Here is a 26,263-nt window from a genome sequence, read left to right as displayed (position 1 = left end):
ACTTATAATCATCTTCTGTTATTTTGTTGTTTAGGCTTATTTATAAAGCTGGATCCTGAAAAAAGTTTGACATAAAAGAGCTTCTGGTGAATTCCACACCAATCTGCGTAAGGCTGTCCCTCCTCTAGAAGAAGCAGTTGTCTTCAGTCCTGTTCTACTCATCCACTGTTAAATCCCCCATCGGGTGAAGCCTGCTAACACAGACCTTCCTAAACAAGTCTTTTGAATACAATTCCAGGAGCTCCATTTCCACCTTCCAAACTTTTTTACGCAGAGACACTCCCTGTGAGAGTATCAGCAGTTCTTTCTGTCTCCTTTGGATAAGTATCTGGTTCTCCTAAAATTTGAATAGTCTCCTTAAGTTTGCATAGGTGTGATGTCTGATCCATTGCATTCTGGAGAAAAAAGTCATGTTGAAACTTTTACCACAAACTTGGAAATGCCAGAAAACCAAAGGAAGGAATAAATATGTGGGTGCACGAATATGTGTGTATGTGTATGTGTTGTGTGTGTGTGCATTATAAATTACAAAACCAGCTTTGTTGTATCTAAACAAATCTTTTTGGCTACAGTAGGAAACACAACTAGTTCCTATAGGATTGGATACCTCACATCTGTTGTCTTGGATTCTAGGGATTAAACTACTGTGCCATTTTAACATAGGCTGTGTTATTGTATCTTACCAATAGCACAGTATTGGTAATATCATCACTGGAAGGAGCCTGTATTCATTTCCTAAGTGTTTTAATCCATTTGGACTTCTGTAACAAAATACCACAGACCAGGTAGCTTATAAAAAACAGAAATTTATTGCTCACAGTTAAAATGGAAAATCCAGGATCAAGATGCCAACATGGTCACCTTCTGGTGAGGGCCCACTTACTGGTTCATATCTAGTACCTTCTTACCGTGTCCTTATTTGATGGAAGGAGCTCGAGATCTCTCTGGATCCTTTTTTATAAGGACACTAATCCCATTCATGAGGACTCCACCTTAAGCACTTCCCCAAAGCCCCACCTACTAATACCATCACACTGGGCATTAGGATTTCAACATATGAATTGGGCTGGGTTTTGGGGGGGCAAGGTCTATATGTAGATAATCCCAAAGAACCTACAAAAAAACTAAAGCTAATAAACGAATTCAGCAAAGTTGCAGCATACAAGACTTCATAAAAATTTTAAACTTTTGTGCATCAAAGGACATTATCAAGAAAGTAGAAAGGCAACCTATAGAATGGGAGAAAATATTTGCAAATCATATATCTGATAAGGGTTTAGTATCCAGAATAAATAAAAAATTCTTAAAGCTCAACCCAAAAAAAGCCCACAATTTAAAAATGAGCAAAGGACTTGATTAGACATTTCTCCAAAGAAGGTATACAAATTGCCAACAAGCACATGAAAAGATGTTCAACATCATTGGTCATTAAGGAAATACATATCAAAACCACACTTCATACTCACTGAGACGACTATAATTTTTTAATGGAAAATAACAAGTGTCAACGAGAATATGAAGAAATGGGAACCCTCCTACATTGTTGGTCAGAATACAAAATGATGCAGCTGCTATGGAAGACAGTTTGGTGGTTCCTCAAAAGGTTAAACACAGAATTACTATATGGCCCAGGAATTCTACTCCTAGGTGTATGTCCAAGAAAAATGAAAACATATGTCCACACAGAAACTTGTACAAAAAAGTTTATAGCAGCATTATTCATAATAACCAAAAGGTGGAAACAACCCAAGTGGAAAATAACAAGTGTTGGCATAACCCTCAGACAATGCTAGTGGGAATATAAAATGGTGCGACCACTATGGAAAACAGTTTGGCAGTTCCTCGAAAAGCTAAACATAAAATTACCATATGACCCAGCCATTCCAAAGGAATTGAAAGGAGGGACTCAAACAGGTACTTATATGCCAGTGTTCATTGCAGTATTATTCACAATGGCCAAAAGGTAGAAGCAATCCAAGTGTCCATCAGCAGATGAATGAGTAAGCAAAATCCATAAAATAGAATATTATTCAGCTATTAAAAGGAAGGAAATTCTGACACATGCTACAACATGGATGAACCTTGAAAACAAGCTAAGCAAAATATACCAGACACAAGAGGACAAATGTTGTATGATTCTACTTGCATGAAGTATCTTGAGTAGGCAAATTCATAGAGACAGAAAATAGAGGTTAAAAGGGGGCCGGGGAGAGGGAGGAATAGGGAGTTATTGTTTAATAGGTACAGAATTTTTCGGGATGATGAAAAAGTTTTGGAAATAGTGATAGTTACACAATATTGTGGATGTAATTAATGCCACTGAGTTGTACACTTGAAAGTGTTTAAACTGGCTAGTTTTATGTTATATTTCTTTACCACAACTTTTAAAATTTAATGTAATATACAGAAAGCATTGAATTACATACTTTAACATGCGAATTGTATGTTAAATAAATTTTATCTCAACAAAGCTGTTAAAAAAGGTAATACTAAAAATGCAAGTACAGGGACTTCCCTGGTGGCGCAGTGGTTAAGGCTCTGTGCTCCCAATGCAGGAGGCCTGGGTTCAATCTCTGGTCAGGGAACTAGATCCCATACGCATACCTCAACTAAGAGTTTGCATGCCGCAACTAAGGAGCCTGCCTGCCACAACTAAGAGCCGGTGCAACCAAATAAATAATTTTTTTTAATAATTTTAAAAAATGCAAGTACATGTTTCCCCCATTATCCCAAAGTATAATGTTCCTATGAAACCTTTCATAAACTGAAATAGTGTAAAGCAAAGAAGCAATTACCTAAGGACACATCTTGCTAATAAATTAAGATAAAGCACAGATGCTCACAGACACAGTTCAAAGCTGTGGCTGCTTGTTGCTGGGATGCTGAGTGTAGTTCCCTGGGAAGGAGTTGGCAGTGCCACTCTCGCTGCTGCTCAGGGTACCCACTGCATCTAAAAGACTTGCTGTAGGGACTTCCCTAGCGGTCCAGTGGTTAAGACTCCGTGCTTCCAATGCAAGGGGGCATGGGTTCAATCCCCGGCCGGGGAGCTAAAATCCCATATGCCGCGCAGCACGGCAGCCAAGAAAATTTTTAAAAATAAAACAAAAGGCTGGCGGTAAAATGCTGAATGCTATTTTTGCTTTTCAACTTTTTTCGTAAAAGCGAAAATCCTCTTCAGGTATCTTTCAGTTAGTGAAAACAGGTACTAATATAGGTCTTTTGTAAAATCAAATTTGAGTAAAGCAAACTTTTGAAGAGCAAACAAGAAAACAACAGAGCTGTCACTTACATTCCAGGAGTCCTTTGTCAGTCACATTACAAGGATAAAACTGACTGACGTATTCTGTTTCATTGATCTCATTTAAAATACTATTATAATAAGGTGTTTCTAGTAAAAGCAAAAATATGATTTGTATTGATACTAAATAAAATTAAAATTATTTTCATTGTTTAAAAATTAAGTGGGCTGGAAAATATTAATTTTGTGTTTGTGATGTGTTTATTTTGCAGATCTTGTTTAATTTATTGCTCAGAGGAAATCAAAATTGCCCAAGCAAGAGACTTCAAAGTTTTCTTCGAAGAAGAAACTTTTCTTCTACTCCTTCTCTGCCAGGTTCTTCCTAGGCTACAGCCATTCTCAATAGCAGAGCTTTTTCAAACGCATTCCACTTATCTTTAACTCTCAAAAACCTTTCAGTACTATGACCTGAATCTTACCAAATTGCCTAGTTATCTGACAAAGTAATAAGAAATCAGAAAGTTCTCCCACTGACGTCTTAACCTCAAAATCTTAATAAAACTATTTAAACTCTTTCCCTGAAGGAAGGGAATTATGGAATAGGAACAAACTGGTCTTTTTTTTTTTTTCTTTAACATCTTTATACAACTCTATCTAGTCAATTCTGTTATTTAAACAGGGCAGAAGTCAGCAAACTTTATCTTAAAGAACTAGATGATAAATATTTAAGCTCGTAGGTCATACAGTCTGTCACAACTGTGACATTGTAGCGCAAAAGCAGTCACAGATAATAAGCACTAGTCCTCCTTATCCGTGGGGGATACATTCCAAGACCCCCAGTAGATGCCTAAAACCTCGCATAGTACTGAACCCTATATATACTATGTTTCTTCCTCTGCATACATACCTATGATGAAGTTTAATTTATAAATTAGGCACAGTAAGAGAACAGTAACTAATAATAAATAGAACAATTGTAACAATATATTGTAATAAAGTTATGTGAATGGGATATCTCTCTCTCAAAATATCTTATTGTATAAATGTAATGCCTTTTCCGTCTTAACTAAGCACTTACCACGCACTGTGGCCATAACTTTTGCAGTTTGAGGTGCAACAGCAAACTAGCATGAATTTCTTTTTCCTTCTTCACAATTTCATGGATAGAAGATTCATTCTTACCGCAGATCTTAGCAACCTCGGCATACAATTTTTTTTCTTTCCTTATTAAGTTGAGAACTTTCACCTTTTCACTTAAAAGAGGGACTATCTCTTTGGCAATTCTCTTGGGCATATCTGAATTGCCAACATCACTACTCTTGTGCTTTGGGGCCATTCTGAAATAAAATAAGGGTTACTGGAACACAAGCACTGCGATACTGTGGCAGTGAATCTTAGGGAAACGGCTAAGTAACTAACAGGTAGGATACAGCAGACAAAAGGATGATTCACCTCTGGGGCTGGATAGAGCGGGACTTGAGCTGTGATAGTTCACTCACCTCCTTTTATGCCCTCAGCCTTTTGCTTCCGGTACATGGCAATCTAGCCAAGTACAAAAGGGGAGGGAGAAGGAAGAGAGTCAGAAGCTAAGGGCTGTCAACTTCCAGGTGGCAGTAATTTACACTGGCCTTAAAGAATCTTTACAAGCACATGTACAACAGATTTTAATGCAAGGCTTTTGCCCTCCTCAGCTGATGGTGTCCTGAGTTGCCACAGGGGAGAAGCAATGTTCAAGATGACATGCAGAGGCTGCCTATGAAGAGGTTGTATTCATGAGTGAACGAAGGTGAATTGGCCCATAAGTCTCCTCCAGAGTGGTTCAAGCCTACTGCAGGACAAGTATTGTAAAAAGAAAAAAAAGTAGTAGCTATTTCTTAAAATTACAATTTTCCAGGCATTGTGTAAACACATTATTTACCTCACCCCCTTTCCTTCTTAGATGCTACTGATGGCCTTATTTTACAGGTGAGCAAACTGTGTGAGGTTAAGTACATTTCCCAAAATCACACCGCCACCCTATGAAATAGGTACTCTGATTATTCCTGTTTTACAGATGAGGAAGCTGAAGCAAACCTGGGATTTGCATCTGGGTCCTCCTGACACCAGATCCCCAAGCTTCCAACACTGGGATTTATTGTCCCCTGTGATTACTGACTCGGGCACTGAAGTGTGTAAAAGTGTGATGGAGTAAGTGCTAGGCCCTGGTGAGAGATCCTGGAGAAGGCAGAGGTGGAAGAGACATTTCTTTTATGTCTGAAGGCCAGAGTTTTCAAATTTGAATTTTGAAAACTTTATACTTTATAAATACCCCAATCAAGAAATTGGTTAAAATTTAATAATAGGGCAAAATTTAATAGTAGATATCATTAGTTTCCATTTAGGATAAGGGAAAAAACAACCTCTAAAATAATAACAATAATAAGTAAGTAAAAGTGTAGAGGACTGGGGACGGACGTTATAGAGTTGTAGCTAACTGTCTCTAAATGCACATTAGCTGACTCAGGAATGCAAATGAAATAAATTTTCTAAGGAGAAGCACTCGGCCAGCTGTCGATTCCCTCTGAAGTAACTTATTGTTCTCAGGAAAAAAATAAATCCTGCACAGGTAAGGATAAATGTGATAAAAGGAAAAGTACTACAATTAAGACCCAGGAATAATATGTACCTCACCCATATCTAAAATGTGGGGGGGGAAATGCTTCCATAAAGTCACCCACATCCTCAGCCATTTGTGACGTGCCCCACAGACTTTCCCACATTTCTGAAGAACTCTGGAGTTACAAGCTCTGAACTGTAGTGCTTCTAAATGAGCCTCAGTAGAGAGAGAGCCACTTTTACTCCTCCTTTCTTTTACTTTGGCTCCATTTCATCCCTTCTCTCCCAAAACCAATCTTCATACTGGGGACATGCCTCCTCGGCCACCCTTCCCCATCATGACTGACCTCTTTGTTTACTTCTATTCATCTCTGGGGCAAAAACTTCTGGACTACTGCTAAGATACAGCCATGGACGTCAGTTGTTTTTTGTCTGTCCATCATCCCTTCCTCCTTGTCTTCTGGTAAAAGAACTATGCTGACTTGGCAGATGGCCCTTCCAGGTTTCATTTGATTCTATGGAGGAGGGAAGCGGATTAAAATATACTTTGGAAGTACAATCAATGAAGCTGGTTAATCTCAATGAATTTGAGTTTCCTCGTCTATAAGATGAGGGGATTAGACCAAAGGCTCTTTAGAGGCACCTCCAGACTCAGACAGTCTGAGGGTTCTCTGAACTTCACCTAGGAAGAAGTCAGTCTGTCTGGTCCAGCCACGCCCTTTCAGGGAGGGGGTACCTGAAAAAAATTGTGCATCCAGGGAAATTTTGCTTCCATAAACTCAGACTCAAGGTTGTTCTCCTTCTCCTTATCAAAACCTACTTTCAGGATCCCACTTAAACTAAGAAGTAAAATAACCAACTGCTTACAGTTAGTAAGCTCTTTGAAGAGCCACTCCAGCGAAGTGGCTCTTCGCTGGAATCTTCACATTTTAAAGGAGAAGCAAAACATTAAATGTGTGGGGCAATAACTCTCAATATCACAATATGTAAACGGGTGAGTGTATGTGCATGCGTGTACATGTGTGATATTTATGTGAGTCAGTGTGTGAGTGAGCATGCGTGTATGCGAATGTGGATACTTATGCCATGTGTATGCATGCACATGCACTTGTGTCTCTATGTGCATGTGAGTGTGCTCGTATTTGTGTTTTTGTGAGGCTGCGTGTGTACACCTGTGTGTATTGTATATACAATACATGCATACAAGTATTGTATATACATGCATACGAGTATGCATGCATGTGTGTAAATGTATATATGTGTGCACATAAACCCATGTGTGTGTTGTGTGCATGAGTATATACACGCATGTCCACATCCGTGTATGAGTGTGAGTGTGCATGTGAATGTTAGTGCGTCTGGGCATGCATAGTATGTTTGTGAGTGCGTGTGCGTGCCTCTGTGTATGTGTACCTGTGCAGGCACTAAAAGAGCCAGGTAACTCTGGAACTGTAGTTGCCGAAGGTGGGGGCAGGGAGTAAAGTACTGGGGTCTACAGTGTCCAGGAGCCAGGCCAGCTCAGCCTAGCAGAGGGCACTGCGGAGGGAGAAGGGCTTTCTCTGCACCAAGGAACTCTACACCAGAGTTGTAACAACATTGTTCTTTGCTGACTGGGCCACCAAGGAACAGTGGTCATGCCGTGTGTCAAGTGCCTGGTGCCCAGCTGTGGATAGGAGAGGAGGCCACATCTCCCAAGCTGCCCCGCCTTGCTTTAGGCCAGGAACCACAGCAACAGGAAGGAAGAGACCTCCCAATAGGTCCTTTTCTCTGTCTTAATAGACAGAATCTAGGGCAGAGCCCCAGAGCCAGATGCTCCTGGACAACCTGGCTTCGAGGATGGAATCCATGGTCAGGCCAGTTTAATATGAAACTTGATCTTTTCACAGCACTCAGACAATGGAATGCCAGTGTTTCCCCTCAGTCCCCCGGAAGTATGAAGACAGAGCCCTACTAGCCCCCAGGGAAGTAAGAACCAGGTTTTTTTGGATGCTAATCATTCTGGCTGGGTTTTGAGAGCTCTGGGAACTCTTGTGAAAGAGGGAAGACTTCAGAGAAGAAAGGGGCCTCCTGCCTGACTACGTGGAGGTCTGAGGGCTGGCTGGGGATAGAGGAGGTCGAGAGGGTGGTTATGGGGTGGGGGTAGCAGGGGAAATGGCCCAACAAAGGTGAGGCCTCCTTGTTTGGGAAGCACAGGGATGGAGGCTGGAGGTGGCAGAGTCTTGGGAGGCTCCCCTGCGAAGGACAGTGTTCAAAACCTCCTCCGGGAGCCACCTGGGAGCCGAATCACCTAGTGAGCGTCTCCCTCCACCTGGCCCCAGGGCTTGACATGGTTCCCCCTGGGAACCTGAAGAGGACTTGCCCTCACGGCTCTCACCTGGCCCTCGCCCCACCCCATCAGGGCCGTGGGACTTGACTCCATACCCATCTGATTATCCTGTGTGGACATACTCCAGCCCCAGGATGCCCATGGCCCTGAGGAAGAGGGCAGGAGTCCTGGGCACCTAGCAGCAGTTGGTGATGTCACCATCACCTATACTTGGAGGGCTCATGAACTTGGCCCCTGAGCCAGTTCAACAGTTAACAAAACCCTGTTTCAGAGTTTTCAGGGGAGAAAGGGGCTCGGGATATCATGGGGGCAGGTGTTAGTCATTTAATATGCTTTTTTTAAAATTTATTTATTTATTTATTTATTTATTGGCTGTGTTGGGTCTTCGTTGCTGTGCTCAGGCTTTTTCTAGCTGCGTGGAGCAGGGGCTACTCTTGGTTGCGGTGCACGGGCCTCTCATTGCTGTGGCTTCTCTTGTTACAGAGCATGGGCTCTAGGCAGGCGGGCTTCAGTAGTTGTGGGACACAGGCTCAGTAGTTGTGGCTCACGGGCTCTAGAGTGCAGGCTCAGTAGTTGTGGCACACAGGCTCAGTAGTTGTGGCGCACGGGCTTAGTTGCTCTGCGGCATGTGGGATCTTCCCAGACCAGGGCTCGAACCCGTGTCCCCTGCATTGGCAGGCGGATTCTTAACCACTGTGCCACCAGGAGGTTAAGACTCTGTGCTCCCAATGCAGGGGTCCCAGGTTCGATCCTTGGACAGAGAACTAGATCCCGCACGCCACAACTAAGAGTTCACATGCCACAACTAAAGGTCCCGCACGTGGCAACGAAGATCTCACGGGCTGCAACTAAGACCTGGCGCAGCCAAATAAATAAATAAATGTTAAATAAATAAATAAATAAAATGAATGTGACCTTACTTTGTACCCCATGCTTGGAAAACAGATGTGACTGTCCCATTGGTTTTGAAGGTACCATCTCTCAAGGGATTGGGTATGAGAAAGGGGGAATTTCAGCTGCAGGCCTGGCCAGGCCTATGAGTGCACATGTGCACACTCACACACACACACACACACACACACACACACACACACACACACCCCTTCAGGATTTGTCACTTTCTGAGCTTAGAGATCCTGCCTCTTAGCAGTTCACAAATAGGAAATCAGTTCCAGCTGAGCAGTTGGGCGAGCTCTCGCATTTCTGGGAGGAGCTCAGGTTTCCCTCGGTTGGCCTAGTTCCGTGACTCTGTACTCTGCCGGGGGGGACCCCCTCCTTCAGCCCAGTGGCCATACCAGGCAGCAGCACTTGGAGCCAGCAGCTGCCTATCAGCTGCTCAGCTCCCCTGGGCATGGGGTCTTCTGCCACAGCCCTGCCCTCCCTGTGTTATTCTTCTCCCAGGTGAGCATCCCAGCAGCCCACCCAGAGCCCCTCTGGGCAGAGTACTTAGCAACAACTCCTTTTAACTCCACCCGGTGCCCCAGGTTTGGTGAAGACAGCCTTTTCTCCTGTTTGGCCAGTCTGAGGCCCAGCCTCCCATTAACACTTCCCACCCACAGCAAAGACCAAGAACCTTAGAAACTGGATAAAGCAAAAACCCTGAAGCAGCCTAGAGCCAAATGATTCATCAGTTCCAACATATTTTCCTTTCCAAAGGGCCCACTGTGGGCACCAGAGTATTATTTTTGGCTGCATTGGGTCTCAGTTGCGGCACGTGGGATCTTTTGTTGTGGCACACAGGCTCCTCTCTAGTTGTGGTGCGAGGGCTTCTCTCTAGTTGCAGCGCACGGGCTTAGTCGCCCCATGGTATGTGGGATCTTAGTTCCCAGACCAGGGATGGAACCCACGTCTCCCGCATTAGAAGGTGGATTCTTAACCACTGGACCACTAGGGAAGTCCCAACTCCCTGTTTTTAAATGTTGGCAACTAACTCAGATATTTATGATTAGACCCAGAGACTAAATCAACCAAAAAACTGGGTTCCCCCAGTCCTTGAAGAAGTTTCCTTCGAACCTTGACAAGAGATGAGGAAAATATTTATATCCTCGTCTTCTAGGGCAGCTAACTACAGAAGGTGGGATAAAATCTTTAAATTTCCATATTAAATCAGTACGATCTTTCAGAACCTACCAAACTCATCATCATCATTATAATTCCATCTTTGCATAGTTCTGACCTTTAGAATAAGCTTTATTCTAGTGAATTAAAATCTGGGACTTTTAGTTGAAAACTGGCAGTTTTAATTCAGTGCAAGAAATATCACCACCAAAAAGAGTCCGCACCCTCGCAGATGCTGACTGAGCACTCCTCCCCACTCCCCCACTCAAAGCTGGCTCTTTTCCAGGCTCGTCATCAGCAAAGCCTCCTCTGCCCCACTCCCCGCCTCACTCCCAGCATTGTCTGCTGCCATCACCCACTCCCTGGGGTTCCCAAAGCACAGAATGCCCTTGCTAAGCTGCTTCCTCCCTGAATGATTTTCTGGCCTCCCTTTCCAAGGCCTCCTCCCCCCACCCCACTCCTCCCCACCCCGTCCTCACCAGGGACCAGCAGGTGGAGGCTTGCCTGGGCTTCCCTCTGTATGAGATAGAAGAAGGGAGTGGCTGAGGGCTGTGAGTTGGTTTTCTGAGTCCCAGGATCATACCAGAGCTTTCAGAGTCTTGCTTCAGAGCACCTGCCACAAACACTCCACCCACACACACAGACACTCCACCAGTAGCCTCCAATCAAGGATTAGACCTCCCTTATCTTTCTGGGAATATTACTGGGCTCTCCCCAGAAAAACTCCAGGGCAACTCTCCAAAGCTTCCTATACGCTATACTATTTCATTATGTACTTTTTTGCTCCTTTAATAAATATTTCTTTCTGAACTCAGGCCAGTCCTGCTATGCATTCATGCCCAAGCAGCATCTGCCCCCTCCCCAAGTGCTGGGTGGGACTCCGGACCAGGTACAGTCCCCAAGCATCTATGGGTGTTGTATCAAACCAGCCCAGCCTTGCCTAATCATCTGCGGTGGCAGCTTGCTAATGAAAGCCTTGTGACAGAGAAGAGTGAGGCTTGTCTGAGAGGTGGCTGGACCGACAGCCCCAAGGTGCAGCTGAAAAGGGCTCACTCGCCTCACTGCCACAGCCCTGCCGACCCCAATCCCAGCGCTCAGCCATGATAAGAAGAGGCTTCCAGGTGGCAGCGAGACTTGGCCACCACGGAGCCCTCCCTGGTGGCCCCTACATCCTGCCCAGGTTCAGCCCTGCCTCAGCATTCGGATCATCCATGGACTCCCTGGTGAGTGAGTGCCCCGCTCAGCCAGATGCGCAGCCCTTCTCCTGGGGGCCGCGGGTGTAGGGAGCACCCTGAATCTCCTCTTCCCCGATTGTGGCCGGGGCAGGTGAGCAGTTTGTTGGGAGCTATTTGATTTGGCAAAGGAAACCAAGTAGCCCAGATCCACAACTAAGACTACCAGGTGACTTTCATCCTGATCTGAATCTTGTGTGGCCACCACTCACCTTCCTCCTATGGGACTCAGACCGTTGCAGCTGAGTTGCGACACCCCCAGACAAAGGACCCTGTGTGTGGCCGACTGCCCATGGGTGCATTTGGTGCGTGAGCATCCGGCATCACAGAGGACTCCTCCTCATCCCACAGGAGGTACCGCACCACTGTGGGCGCCCAGAACAGGTTTCAAAGGAGCCCCCCTTCCCCGGGCAGGCCCACGGCTATGGACAGAGCTGGAGTAGCCCCTGAGGTGAGGGGGTGGTAGCAGTGATCCTCACCTGTGGTCACACCCCCAGGGTAGACAGTGTCTCAGGATGAGCTCTAGTCTGACCATCAGCTCGCACACTCACAAGCTTGGCAACCTTAACCGTGTTTCTTCAGTTTCCCCATCTGGAAGGTGGGGCTAATACTAGCCGTCCTCAGCCTCAAAGAATAGCTCACAGGCTTTAAAACAGGACAATTTTAATGCGCCACCACAGAGCAGCATGCCTCTAACTGTCAGCCCCCATGCCTTTCCTTCCCTTCCTTTGCACATTAGTGTCCCCTTCCCTGGTCACCCCACAGGAGTCCCCAAGGGCCATTTCCCTCAAGTCAACACTGGCGGAAGGGATTAAGGAGCCCAAGGACCCAGGAGCACACTACCCACAGGTCCCGAAGCCCAAGCAGCAGCCCACCTCCCAGGAAGCTGTCTAGAGTCCCTGATTTTTCCTGCCCAGGTCTCAAGATTCTGTCAGGAGAAGACAGATTTGAAGAATTACACCCTCCCCAATGCCAGCTGGTGTCCAGACATGCTGAACCTGTACCACGAATTTCTGGAGAAGACTAAGGCCGATGGCTGGATCAGACTGCCCTCCTTCAAGTCCAACAGAAACCACATCCAGGGGCTCAAGCTCCCATTAGCGTTAACGGTTACCTCAGGTAAGGCCTGGCCGGAGAGGGCCCATCGGCACACATGCACCCCAGCCCACCAGGGTCAGATCAGCCAGCCCCTTTCCCTGTGGTCAGAGTTGCTCAAGAAGGAAATTCACAAGCTCTGGGCCAGTTCTCAGCCAGAAGTTTTTTCTGCTAACTCCACCCCTCCCACTGCAGCCCCAGGCAGGTGGATGAGAAAAGCATCCTCTCAGGCCCCTGGATCCCCTCCTCCCAGGGGAAGAGAGCACACCCTAGCAGCTGCCTCTGCTCCCAGCCCAGAGTGCACCCACTCTGGGTGAACTGCACCCAGGAGAACTGCTGACTCAGCTCCCTGCCCCGCTGCCTTCTCACCCGGGCTGCTTCCCTTACTGTCAAGCCTTATCCCAAGTCCTCCTCCCCACCCCACAAAGGTCTGAGGACTCCCCCTTGCCCAGTGCAGACCTCCGCACACCATCCCTGCTCTGCTAGGCCCAGAGGCTCTCCTGAAACACCCACGGATCAGAGTGACAGAGTTTTCCACTTTGATCTCTCTGCGTGTGCGTGCGTGTGAGCACGTGTGTGTGTTAACTTGTCTCTCTCATTCACATATGTGTTCTTCCAGCCCAGCGATGAATGGGTGGTACGTTGGGTTTAGGGAAAAAACAAAGCAGGCGCACCAAAATTTTTTGAAGACTTTGGATTCCATCCAAAAAGGATATAGTTCTTATAGTCGCCTTGAGAAAAATAATCAGAACTCTGGGGGACTCTTCTGCACTTATTTTTCTGTTCAGTATTGTTATTTTGAATTATATGTGAATTAAATGCCATACACTTTAATTTTCAGTGTTTAAGGTCTCTTCAAGTCTGACCTGCCCCTGACCCTACATCTACTCTCAGCCAGGGAACTTCATGAGTGTTTCTTCCTCAAGACCCAGGGCTCCCTGAGGAAAGAGCTGTGTCCCCACAGACTCAGGGCTCCCTGAGGACAGGGCTGTGTCCCCCTCAGACCGAGGGCCCTGAGGACAGGTCCGTGCCTTGCTCACCAATTGAAGGCTCCCTGAGAGCAGAGCCTGTATGTCCTCTGGTTCTCTCCTCAACCCTGTACCTGAGGCCGGGCTCCATCCATGCTGCTGAACCACTGGCCCTTCATCCTGACTGGGCCCCATGCCCTCACGCACTCCTTTCTTCAGCTGTGTCACTCCCCATCTCTCCCCAGACAAAAGTGACTGTCGCATCTTCACCAGGTGTATCGAAACGGAAGGACAAGGCTACGAGTATGTCATCTTTTTCCACCCATCCAAGAAGAAGTCCGTCTGTCTTTTCCAACCAGGCCCCGACCTGGAGGGCCCCCAGGGTAAGGCCACAGGCAGGCCCGGGGTGGGGACATCTTTGCTGCTTCCTGGGCTTGGCTCAGGAGACAGACTGGGTGCAGCCAGGCTCTGGGATCTGTACCTCTCTCTAAGGAGCTGGGTTGGGAGTGGGAGGCTCTGGGCTCCAGTCTCACAGTATCAGACTTGGAAGGATATTCTGTCATCTGGTCCAGTCCCCACTGTGCAGATAATAAAGAGCCTCCTTATTCAGGTCTGGGAATTTTCCCCTAAGAAGGGGTCTTAGAAGTCACTTTGAGAAGGATGTGTTGGACTTGGAAGAAGACAGGATCTGGAATGAGGAGCCAGGTTTCCAGTCCTGCTCTATCAGGCTTGCTTGGAGACACCGAGCAAGCAATTTCACCTCTAGCCTTCGGTCTCCTTACCTAAATCTTTTTTTTTTTTTTTTTAATTTTATTTATTTATTTATTTATTTATGGCTGTGTTGGGTCTTCGTTTCTGTGCGAGGGCTTTCTCTAGTTGCGGCAAGTGGGGGCCACTCTTCATCGCGGTGCGCACGCCTCTCACTATCGCGGCCTCTCTTGTTGCGGAGCACAGGCTCCAGACGTGCAGGCTCAGCAATTGTGGCTCACGGGCCTAGTCGCTCCATGGCATGTGGGATCTTCCCAGACCAGGGCTCGAACCCGTGTCCCCTGCATTGGCAGGCAGATTTTCAACCACTGCACCACCAGGGAAGCCCTCCTTACCTAAATCTTGATGCAATAATATCTACCTTCCAGAATAGCTGATAGATATGATATTATGGGCCTATATGTATGTGCTCATAAACCATAAAGCACAATATAACTATCAGGGCATCTATCCAAACTTCACCTTCTATCCATGGGCAAACTGAGGCACACAGAGGTAAGTTATCTTGCCCAAGGTAGCACAGGCAATCAAGGTCAGGACCAGGACTCTAATCCAGGAGCTGGGACTCCAAGTCCGTTGCTTCTTCCACTGTACTCCATTGCCTCCAAACTGGGAATAGACCCAAGAAAGAACTCACACTGGACATAAATACATTCACGAGGGAAATCAGGCTGGCCCTGAGCTTCTTGCCCGAGAATACTGGGTCACCATGTCCACGGTTGTCTGCCTTCTCCATCCTTGTTCCTGCTTTAGACACTCACTGAATGCTATTGTTGGTGTCAGAATTCCTGCAAGGGAGAAGAGGGAGGAGGGGGAAGGAGAAGCTTTAGGGTCCCAAGGCCTGAGAGAGACTCAATTGCAGTTAAACAGAATTCAAAGAGCTTAATAGATGTCAGCACCTCTACAGGCCATGGATTCAGACTGCAGATCTTTGTCACCTTGGCCATCCTTAAAGTATCTTCCGTGGGGACACTGATTCCCACACTAGTGCGGGCAGACACTGGGGGACTAGGTCAGAGCTCTACCTAGGCCATGGGTCCCCTCCCTTCTGAAGAGGAAAACCCCCAAGAAGGCAGGGATAGGGCGGAGTGTGGCTGACTTTATTTAGGGCCTCATGGAGGTGGGGCAGTGGAGTCAGAGGAGGACCACCCAACACTGAGGCCAGAGGACTGAGGGGGTCCAGAGAAGAAATTAGTGCCCAATTAGAAAAACCCAGTTCAGTCTATCTCCTGGGTAAGGAAAAACCCAGTTTTTCCCTGCTACGTCTGTCTTTCCTGTGAGTCTCCTTTACTCTCATATAGAACACTTCCCTTCCGACACTTCTGGTCACCAAATGTTCACAGATTTTTCCCCACAACAAGCAATGCTCTGTGACACCAGCTGGGTGTCCTACAATTTAGCTACATTCTGACACTGTCTACCTAGAGGTAGTGTCAGATCCCACAGGTTAAAATCTCAGTCCCACAAGACTGCTCCCACCCTTCCTCAGGTGCCAATGGCAAGTGTAAGTCCCCAGGTTACCCACAACTTCTGTCTGATTTGGCTACAATTGGTGGTTCCCAGAACCCTCTCCTGTGGTTGGATTAATTTACTAGAACCACTCGCAGAACTCAGAGAAACACTTATATTTACCAGTTTATTAAAGATATGATAAAGGATGAACATCCAGGTGGAAGAAACCCATAACGTAAGGTCTGGGAGAATCCCAAGCACAGGAGCTCCCGTCCCTGCGGAGTTGGGGTGCGTCACTCTTCTAGTGTGGGTGTGTTCGCCAACCTGGTAGCTCTCTGAGCCCCATACTAATTGGAATTCTTATGGAGGCTTCAACACATAGGTATGATCAATCATTAACTCCATTTTCAGCCCTTCTCTCTTCTCAAGAGAATTGGGGGTGGGGCAGGGGCAGGACTGAAAATTCCAAGCTTCCAATCATGGCTTGGTCTTTCTGGTGACCAGCCCTCAACCAGGAGCCGGCCCGGAGTCACCTCATTAGAACAAAAGACACTCCTATCACCCAGGAAATAGAGGGTTTCAGAAACTCTGTGCCAGGAATCAGGGGCAGAGACCAATATTTGTATTTTCTACTATCTTGACAAGTACCCACCCAGCCCCTAGGCAATGAGGCGGGGTAGGCTTCTGGCTGACCAAGAGCTACCCTGCAGCACCTACACACTTGCGGATGGGTTTCCTGCCTGGCCAGCGAGGACAACAAGGGAAGAGCAGGCTTAGGGTTCTTTGGCAACAACTCTTCCCCTCCTTCAAGCAATATGGGGAGGGAGGTGACTAGAAGCGTACAAGAAGTTTTGTAAACATTACCTCATTTGATCTGATGAGATAGAAATTATTTTTATTCACAATTCACAGTGAGAAAACTAAAGCTCAGAAAGCTTTAGCAACTTGCACAAGATCAAACATGTAGTGAAGGTGGAGGCAAGGAGTCAAACCAGGTGGGTGTGGTCGCATGGCCCCCAGCTGGGTGCCTTTCTATTGTCCCCAGCTTGACCAGCAATGGAGCTTTGGCATGAAGGTCAGCTTACACAAGTGAGAATGAGAGTTTTATGTGCCGTACATAAAGCACGTGTTGGCATCATCCTGCTGAAGCCGGCTCTCGGCTTTCCACCGGCAGCACTGCTCGGGAGTCTATCATCTCGTCAGCACTTTATAGGTCCTAAGTTAAGTTCCACGTTTACCTAACACCTTGAAAATGTGGGCTCAGCACTGGCCATAGTGACTGGTGAGGTGAGAGCTGGCCCAAGGTCATGGTTTAGAGACTAAAGCCCAAAAGTTCAGGGGCTTTTCCATTCCCTGTAGGAGTGCACCTTTCCAAATTACGGTAGTTGCCACCAGTAATTAGCTGATGAATCTGAAAAAGGTTTTTCCATTAACTCTAACAGCAAAAAAAGTGTTTTTCCTGGTGAAATAAAATCACGGTATCAGTGGTTGCTAACACATGCTGTAGCAACGTGGAAGAAAAATCAGTTGATTTTGACTGGTTTGATCAGACAGGATCCAGATCTGTTTCCTTTCCTTTCCTGGGGAAAGATGGAGGTGGGGTGGTTCCAGCCCTGGCCTTGCTCCCTGCCCCCACCCCTAGGTTTGCCCACAGAGGGTCACTGGCAGCCATGATAGACGAGACCTTCTCTAAAACTGCTTACCTGGCTGGAGAGGGGCTGTTCACACTAAATCTCAATATCACGTTCAAAAAGTAAGTACGGGGCTTCCCTGGTGGCGCAGTGGTTGAGAATCTGCCTGCCAATGCAGGGGACACGGGTTCGAGCCCTGGTCTGGGAAGATCCCACATGCCACGGAGCAACTAAGCCCGTGAGCCACAACTACTGAGCCTGCGCGTCTGGAGCCTGTGCTCCGCGACAGGAGAGGCTGCGACAGTGAGAGGCCCGCGCACCGCGATGAAGAGTGGCCCCCGCTTGCCACAACTAGAGAAAGCCCTCGCACAGAAACGAAGACCCAACACAGCCATAAATAAAATAAATAAATAAAATTAAAAAAAAAAAAAAAAAGTAAGTACGGATCCTTGGGGTGTTGGCCGTTGAGGGGACAGCCATGCGTGGCAGTTGAGGTGTAGAAGTCCTGCCTGTCACTCTCCTTCCCCAGCCACGCGGTCCTCTGGTTCCCGGCCAGAATGCAACCTCTGCTGTCAGAATCTGGTTGCTGGCAGATGGGCCCTGAGCCCAGAGCCACTTTAGTCCTTGAGGCAGGGTGGGATGAAGAGAAGGATGGGGGGACAGAGAGGTAAAGGGATGGCGGCCAGGGGTTCATGTGAGGGAGGGGCTAAGCCGCCTCCTCTCCCAGCTTGATCCGCGTGGGCTCTCTGGCTTTGCTGAACGTTGACGTGGAAAAGATTGAGGACCAGAAGCTTTACATATCCTGTGTCGCCCAGAGCGCGGATCAGCAGACAGTTTACACCAAAGCTTCAGGTAGAAAGGTCCTCAGCCTCAGCCCCAGGCCCTGTCCTGCCACCGCAACACCCAGAACAAATAGAAGGGGAATGTTAAGGATCCAGTCCCAAGCCGGGGTCCAGCTTTTTAGAGTGGGGTTGGGTACTTGCAGGAGACACAGACAAAGTGAGGGAAAACCCAACTAGGATTTTTTTTTTCTATGTGTGAGTGTCCCAACCTGTACGACAGGAGAGGACCCAGGTACTGAGTAACGGGGTCCAAATGCTCTGAGCACCCCATCAAGCTCCTACCATCTGTGCTCTGGCTCCTACCACTTGGCTCCCCCTGCTCTTGCAGGCACTTTCCTCCAGCTGCAGCTGGAAGAGGATTCATCTCAATACTAGACACTATGCCTTCAGGAGAGCCTACTGCCAACTGCCTTGCCTACCTGGGACACACCCCAGAGCAGCGAGGGGTGTCCGGGAAGTAACTGGTGAAGTGAGGGAGAAGGCACTTTCCTTTGCAAAAATAAAGTCTCACAGCCCTGTTTGCAGTCCAAGACCCTTCTGCAGTTGGAAATCAAAATCCTTCCAGGGCCTTCCACATACCCACCTTCCCATCCAGCACCATAGAAGCGATGTACTGAGATCTGCCAGGGACCAGGCACTGGGTGAGACACCAAGCACACAGTGATGAAAGACAGGGCCCCTGGCCTCGAGATGCACAACTGTGGGCCGGGAGCAGCTCCTCCCACCCCACCGTGGCTCTGGTTATGGGTGCAGTGCAGACACAAAGGGGGGGGGGCGGTCAATTTTACTCTAGGAAAGCGATCAAAGAAGGCTTTCTAGAGGGCTTTCTAAAGGAAGCTGTGCTTGAACTGAGTCTCAGAAGTTAAGTGGTGTCCACCAGGTAGGCAGGGGACTATTCCAAACAGAGGGACTATTGCGAGCAAAGGCACAAAGGGATGAAAGAGCAACAGCAACTTTGGAGAACAGAAAAGTGTTGAGTGGGGCAGGAGTCTAGGGAAAAGAAGGGGGCAGGACAGGTGCAGGCCATGGAAGGCTCCTTAAACCCTGCAATGGAGCTTGAACTTTGTCTTGTAGGCAACAGGGAGCCTTTAAAGTGTTTGGGCTAGGGAGTGACATAAAGTTTTGTTTTTTCAAAAGATGACTCTGGGGCTTCCCTGGTGGCGCAGTGGTTAAGAGTCTGCCTGCCAAGGCAGGGGACATGGGTTCGAGCCCTGGTCCGGGAAGATCCCACATGCCACGGAGCAACTAAGCCCGTGCGCCGCAACTACTGAGGCTGCGCTCTAGAGCCCGTGCTCCGGCAACAAGAGAGGCCACCGCAGTGAGAAGCCCGTGCACCACAACGAAGAGTAGCCCCCGCTCACCACAACTAGAGAAAGCCTGTCCGCAGCAATGAAGACCCAATGCAGCCAATCAATAAAATAAAATAAATTAAAAAAAAAAAAGATGACTCTGGTGGCAATAAGAGGTCAGCAAGACTGAAGGCGGGAGCACTGGTTAGGAGACCCTTGCAGGGCTCCAAACTAGAGACAAGAAGGACCTGACATGGTTCAAAGCCATGAAGATGAGAGATATGGAAAATGTTGCAAACAAAAGAGTACAGAACTTTGCCACTAATTGTATGTAGTGGATCTGTGAAGGGGAGCCTTCAAGGTTGACTTCAAGTTTCCAGCTTGGTGGTTCCAGGTGGCATCATTGGGAACACAGGGGAGCAGCTTTGAGGTGGGGGAAGATAATGAGTTCAGTTTCACATGCATTGAGCTTGAAGTGCCCATGGAACTTCCATCACATGGTGATCACCAGCAGGACCCTGGATATTGTCATTTGGAACTCAGAATTGATGACATACTGACTCGATTTGTAAGTCATCAATATAAAATCTGACATGGAATCCCTGGGAGTGGATTATGCAGAATGAAAGTGAAGAGGAGGCAAGGGGTGTGAGAGTGACAGGATGGGAGAGAAAGGAAGGACAGGGAAAGGGGTCAAAGACAGAACCTTTGGTCACACTAAAGCTTAAAGCTGGGGCAGAGAATCAAACACCCACTAAAGAAGCCAAGAATAGGACAGGATGGACCATCCTTAAGAAGGCGAGGTCAACAGTATCAAATGCTAAATAGAAGGCAAGGTAGATGGGAACTAAAAAGAGGCCTTTGGACTTGGCAGAGAGGAAGGTGGTGGTCTTCTTTGCCAGGAGGTGGGAACAAAATCCAGATTATGGTGGACGAAGAAATGAATGGGAATGACAAAGTGAAGCTAGATGATTCTTTCTAGGAATTTTGTTGTTGTTTTTGTTGTTATGTTATTTAAAGAAAGAGATTTGAGTATATTTATAAATTGCTTTGGAAGGAGCCAGTGGAGAGAGGCTGAAACCCTAGGAGAGAGAGAGGTGTCATCCAACAGAACAGCTATCTGGTCTTAGAGATGGATCCAGAGCACAAGTGGAGACAGGAGTCACAGGACAGCATCAACATGACTCTGAGACCAAAAGGAAGAAGTGGGGGGTGCAGAGCAGGATGGAAGGTTGCCGGGATTTATGCCAGAGCACCTTGACTTCCTCAGTGAAATAGGAGGCAAGGCCATCACTGGGGAAAGAGGTCCAGAGGAAGGGCAATGATTTGGATAAGCCACGGTGAGGGACAGGAAAACAAACTGACCAAGTACACGTGGGCTGAGGCATGCTGAAGCCCCAGCTACTGGTGAAAAGCAGGCATCTGGAGTGACACCAACCTGGAGTGAAAGGAAGGTGTGAACCAGCCGGCAAGACCCAAGGGCAATGGCGGATGAGTCAGGTGAGCACAGTGGTAAAGGAGGGAAAAGAGCAACATGGCTGGTGCACATTTCTAAGGAGGAAAGGTTTTATGTGAGGGGGAAGAACAATGGACTGGAGGAGGCAATGGCAACCCAGGAGAAGCCTGTACCTCCTCTGGGCCTGCAGAGGAAAGGGGTGGGAAACCGAGCAGCTTCCACAGGGATAGGCAGGATTCCATCAAGGCCAGTAGGTGGAGGGGATGTCCAGGAAGAGGTCAAAGGTTAGAGGAGTTTTACCAAAGAGTGAGAGCTCCAAGAGACATGTCATAAAGGATTTTATTATTAGGTATGGTAATGCCAAATGCTGAAACAGATAAACCTTTATGTCTCCATAATCTAACCTGTATCTTAAATAGACTGTACTTTTCACTCACACAAAGTCCAATTTTTGGTGTCTAGCAGTCATTCAGGAACCTGACTGACAAGCATGATTCAACACATGATTTCCAAAGTCATCCTGGGTGTTGACATCCAGTTGCCAGAAGAGAGAATAACAAGGGAGGTTTAGGGGGCCAAACCTCATAGTGTTTCCTCAGTCACAAGACCCCACCAAACTGCAAGGGAGGTTGGCTGGAAAATATGATCTAATTATATGTTGCAGAAGAAAGAGAAATAGGTTTGGTAAGTAGCTAGCAGCCACTGCCTCAGTTTGAAAGGAGGATAGGCAGAGGAGGGATGGGTCTGTGTCCAAACCCTCATCCTAACAAGTGAAGAATTCAAGTTCAGGCCTCAGCTAAGATTCCAGGACCTGGGACTAGGGCTGGGGATTCAGGGGGTCAGAGAGAAGGCAGTTTTTGTGGCATGGAACAGGGTCAGAGAGTTGGACACAAATTCAGCAGTGGTGGAGAGGTGGGTGGATCAGGTTCTCTTTCTAGTAACTAGACCACACACTTCCTAAGCCATCAGTCTTGAATAACGAGCAAAAGATTGGTTGACATGGATTTGAAGGCACTTGATCCAGTGCCCTCCAAAAATGGGAGACTTACTAGAGCCCATAGCCAGAAATCTTGTGGCAGCCAACTATGCCCTCCCCCATATACTCACAGAAAAACTCTTTCTCCTGTGCTTTCACAGTTGCCTTTGATAACCTATTAAGCCCAGAGTCTAAATCAGTGCATACCAAAAACATATTGTCCTTTATTCATGGTCAAAAAGGACCTAATCTTCATTTAAACACTTCCAAGAGAAGAAGGGAAATATGTTCTATCCTTCCTATGCAGTCAAAAAAAGGAAGGAAACCAAAACAGTGGTACTTGGAAACTCAAGTACAGCTTGCTTCCCTCTTCTCTCGTCTGGAAACTGGATGTCAACACCCAGGATGACTTTGGAAGTCATGTGTTGAGGATTTCAGAGGTTGGATGCACACTGTCACTTCTCTACTGGGGCCAGCTTCTAACAGAAACAGGCAAAAGCTGGAAATCTACAGAGGTAGGAGGCTCTCAGTCAAGGCCCCACAGCCAGGCTGGGAGTGTCAGCCTTGACTGGAGAAGGCCAAGTGGGCAGGCAGGGATCTTGGTAAGGGGAGTGAGGTCATCAGCTGCTGGAATACTTCTCTAGTGTCGAGGGCTTTGACAGATGCCTCTCTTCTCCCAGGAGGCCAAGTATTGCAGCTTTCTAGGCAGAAACAAGGGGAGTTTCTGCCTTCACACTTTAAAAACCAATTCCATGTGTAGTGCATTCATCTGGAATACAGCTACTACATAGGTAGATGGGGTAGAATCCAACAGGCCATCCAGGCAAATGTGACAGCTTATTCTGCTTGAATCAGCTTATTCTGCTTGAAGGATATGTGTTCTCCAAATGTCTGAATCAAGTGCCAAGAGAAACCAAAGAGTGAATAAGGCAATTGTAAGACCAACCAGTTCCAGAAGGCAAGGGACATCAATAGTTCATACCAGCTCTTAAAGAAGGGGCCCCTAAGGTCTTCCTGAAACTAAGACCGCAGAGTTAGGTCATTTATCACGGGTCCTAGGTGAGGAGCCAGAGCTGCAAGACACAGTATATCACCAACCCTATCACCTGCCAGCACCTGCAGTGAGCATTGGTGGCCAAGTCATGCTGCCTGAGGCCACCGCTCAAGGACACAGGACAATTTAGCCGAAAAGCCCAGGGAGTCTTGTAGCAGTTGTCTGCTGACCTGGAGGAAAGGTCTGTCCCCTCTGTGTCTCTTCATCTGGCTTGAACCCAGGAAAGCACTCGGTACTGCCCAGTCCTCTAAGTGTCCCTCTACAATGGCACTGGCGAGAAAAAGGAGGTCAAGGCCCTGGGTCACCTACATAGATCTTTCTCTTTTTCTTTTTTTTAAAGTAAATTTTATTTATTTATTTTTGGCTGCATTGGGTCTTCGTTGCAGTGTGCGGGCTTCTCATTGCGGTGGCTTCTCTTGTTTGGGAGCACGGGCTCTAGGCGCACGGGCTTCAGTAGTTGTAGCATGCGGGCTCAGTAGTTGTGGCTTGTGGGCTCTAGAGCACAGGCTCAGTAGTTGTGCTTAGTTGCTCCGCAGCATGTGGGATCTTCCCGGACCAGGGCTCAAACCCGTGTCCCCTGCATTGGCAGGCAGATTCTTAAACCACTGTGCCACCAGGGAAGCCCACCTGCATAGTTCTTGAGTGGCAGCAGTGGTGCTGGAAGAGGTGAGGAGGCCACATCCCGGGTCCTCATTCAAGGGAGAAGCTCTGCTCAATTATGAAGACCCCTGGGGTACAAGAAAGAACAGTGCTCTTTAAGATAGAAGATCTGGGTTCTAGTCTCAACTCTGCTACTGTTTGGCCATCATTTCTTTTTGGGTCTGTTTCCTGCTCTATAAAAATGAAAGAGTAGATGAGGTGATCTCCAAGTTCCTGGTCTGATGTCTTATTGTTTGGCTACCCAGTGTGTCAGTCATTTGCTTGATTGCTCTCAGATCCCCACCCTTCCCCTACTCTGCCTTAGACTGCAGAGGGCTAGTGCTTACAATCTACATTTCCCAGTCTCCTTTGTCATCTGGCTTTGGAAGGCTCTGGTGGCAGACTGGAAGGTGGGAAATAAAGAGATGTAAGGGTATTTCTCCCCTTCTCTGTTTTGGGAGGCAACTCAAGTAGTGGCTGTGTCTCCATGGTTACAGATCCTGCTAGACAGCCTTCACCTTCCTATTTGCCTTTTTTGTTCTTCCACCACCTTGGTAACAAATTCCCTGTGTTAAACTCCCTCTGTTGAACCATCTAGCAACTGCTGTTTTCCTCACCAGACCCCAACTAATACAGGCAGGTTGTGGATTATCTGCAGTCAGTTTTCAATCCCACTGCTGTACACCCTTATGTGCATCCTTAATTTAATATCCACCAAGAGAAGGAAATGGAAGGCAAGAGAAAGGAGGAAAATGAACTGTCAAAGATTGAGCATAATCCTGGCTAAATCCAAATCTCTGCCCGTTTTCCCCCAGCGCACTGCACAGCTGAACACAGCTGGAGAAAACCCACACAACCTTGCTGTCCGGTCTCACTTTAAAGTCTAGATCGCTATCCTAAAGTGGGCCCATAATACTGCCCTGCAGTCATCCTAGTGATACTGCCCAGCAGTCATCCTGCAGTTTCCTAGATCATTCACTCTCCTGCTTTCCTAGGTGACTGTTTCATTCCTGGTCCTCTCTACCCAAACGCCTAGCACCACCTCCTCCCCCATCATCACTCGCAGTTAAAGACCTTGCTTCCTGTTTCACTGAGAAATTAGAAGCATTCAGAAAGAGCAAGCTCCCACTACCACATCTCTCCACCTACTACCTCTACCAATTTATTCTACTTCCCCTCCAGTAGCTGTGGGTGAACTGTTCACACAGCAGGCAGGGGACCATCCTTAGCTCTATTTCTTATGCGTGACACCTATTTCTTCTAGTCTACTTGGCAATATTGCTCCAAATATTCTCCTTTCTCTCTTCTGCATTATCAGTTTTCCTTTCCTATTTGATTTTTCCCATCAGCAAACATACCATATTTCTGTCATTTAACATTTTTTCTCTTGATTCTACTCCCTCTCTGGCCACTGCCCCACTTCTCCCTACTCTTTTAGCAAACTCTTCCAGAGAGTTGTCTTTGCTCTCTTCCTTCTATTCTTTCTCAAGCCCACTCCAATCAGGCTTTTGCCTTCACCACTCCATTGAAACTGGTCTTGTCAAAGTCACTAATGACTCTGCAGTGCTAAATCCAATGGTCACCTCTCAGTCCTTATTTTATTGGACCTTCCCACAGCATCTGGCACAGCTGGTTCCTCCTCCTCTCCCACTCTAACTGTTGGGCACTCAGTACTCGGTCTTTGGATCCTTTCTCTTTTCTACCTTCAGTTCATCAAATCTTGTGACTTTAAATTCCATCTACATTTCTCTTGGTGCCCACATTTATACTTCCAGTCTGGGCCTCTCCTCTGAGGTCCGGATTCGTATATCCAACTGCTTACTCAACATCTCCATTTAGATGTCTAACAGACATCTCGTTTAATAGATCTAAAACTGAGCTCCTGATATTTCCCCCTCTCAGTAAATGGCAACTCCATTCTTCCAGTTGTTTAGGCCAAAAACCTTGGATAATTCTTTCTCTTAAATGGGGATGGATCCATCGGGAAATCCTACTGACTCTATCTACAGAATATATCCAGAAACTGACTACCACAACACAGATCGATGCCCCAATCATCTTGTGCCAAGATTATTTCAATATTCTCCTGTCTGAGTTCCCTACTTATGGCCTTACCCCTTTTATTCTATTCTCAACGCAGCCACCAGAGCAACCCTTTTAATGCATAAGTCAAGTCATGTCACTCCTCAGCTCACCACAAGGAGAAGCTAAAATTGTTACAAATGCTACAAGCCCCCACAGAGTCTGGCCCTGCTCTCTCTGACCTCACTTCCCCATCACTCCTTCTGCTCCAGCTACACCGGCCTCTTTGCCTCCTTGAACACTCCAGGCACACTTCTGCCTCAGGGCCTTTGCATTTCCATTGCTTCTGCCTAGAATGCTTTTCCCTCAGATATCCTTCCTCCTTCTTTCATATCACTACTGAAATGTTCCATTCTCAAGGTGGCCATCTTTGACCACACTATTTAAAATTGCATGCTCTCCTGACACCCTCTATGATCCTCCCCTAATTTAATTTTCTCCCCAACAGTGATTTCCATCTAATAAACTGTATTTTTTACCCAGTTATTTTTGTCTGTGGTCATTCTTCCCCCACTAAAGTATAAACTCCATCTAGCCAGAAGATTTCTCTGTTTTCTCACTG

At 47.1% G+C, this 26,263-nt stretch overlaps 2 protein-coding genes across 3 annotated transcripts in view; both read left to right on the top strand.

The window, feature by feature from the left end:
- The window catches only part of THEM4 (thioesterase superfamily member 4), a 48,620-nt gene extending 48,135 nt beyond the window's left edge, over positions 1 to 485 (top strand). For both annotated transcript variants that reach the window (XM_036847337.1, XM_036847345.1), the window contains exon 6: positions 35 to 485. In XM_036847337.1, coding sequence (XP_036703232.1) covers positions 35 to 75 — 41 coding nt within the window. In that variant the 3' untranslated portion in view covers positions 76 to 485. The remainder of the gene's footprint in view (positions 1 to 34) is intronic.
- A 10,832-nt stretch (positions 486 to 11,317) lies between these two features.
- On the top strand, positions 11,318 to 18,580 carry THEM5 (thioesterase superfamily member 5). The gene is made up of 6 exons (XM_036866529.1): positions 11,318 to 11,440; positions 12,367 to 12,568; positions 13,758 to 13,887; positions 17,366 to 17,485; positions 18,091 to 18,215; positions 18,534 to 18,580. Exons 1-6 carry the CDS (start codon positions 11,318 to 11,320, stop codon positions 18,578 to 18,580), a joined length of 747 nt encoding a protein of 248 aa, XP_036722424.1.
- The last annotated feature ends 7,683 nt before the right edge of the window (positions 18,581 to 26,263 follow it).

Source organism: Balaenoptera musculus, chromosome 1 (assembly GCF_009873245.2).
Source record: "Balaenoptera musculus isolate JJ_BM4_2016_0621 chromosome 1, mBalMus1.pri.v3, whole genome shotgun sequence".
Taxonomy (NCBI): Eukaryota; Metazoa; Chordata; class Mammalia; order Artiodactyla; family Balaenopteridae; genus Balaenoptera; species Balaenoptera musculus.
Note: the sequence above shows the minus strand (reverse complement) of the source record. Positions and strands in the feature narration are given on the sequence as shown.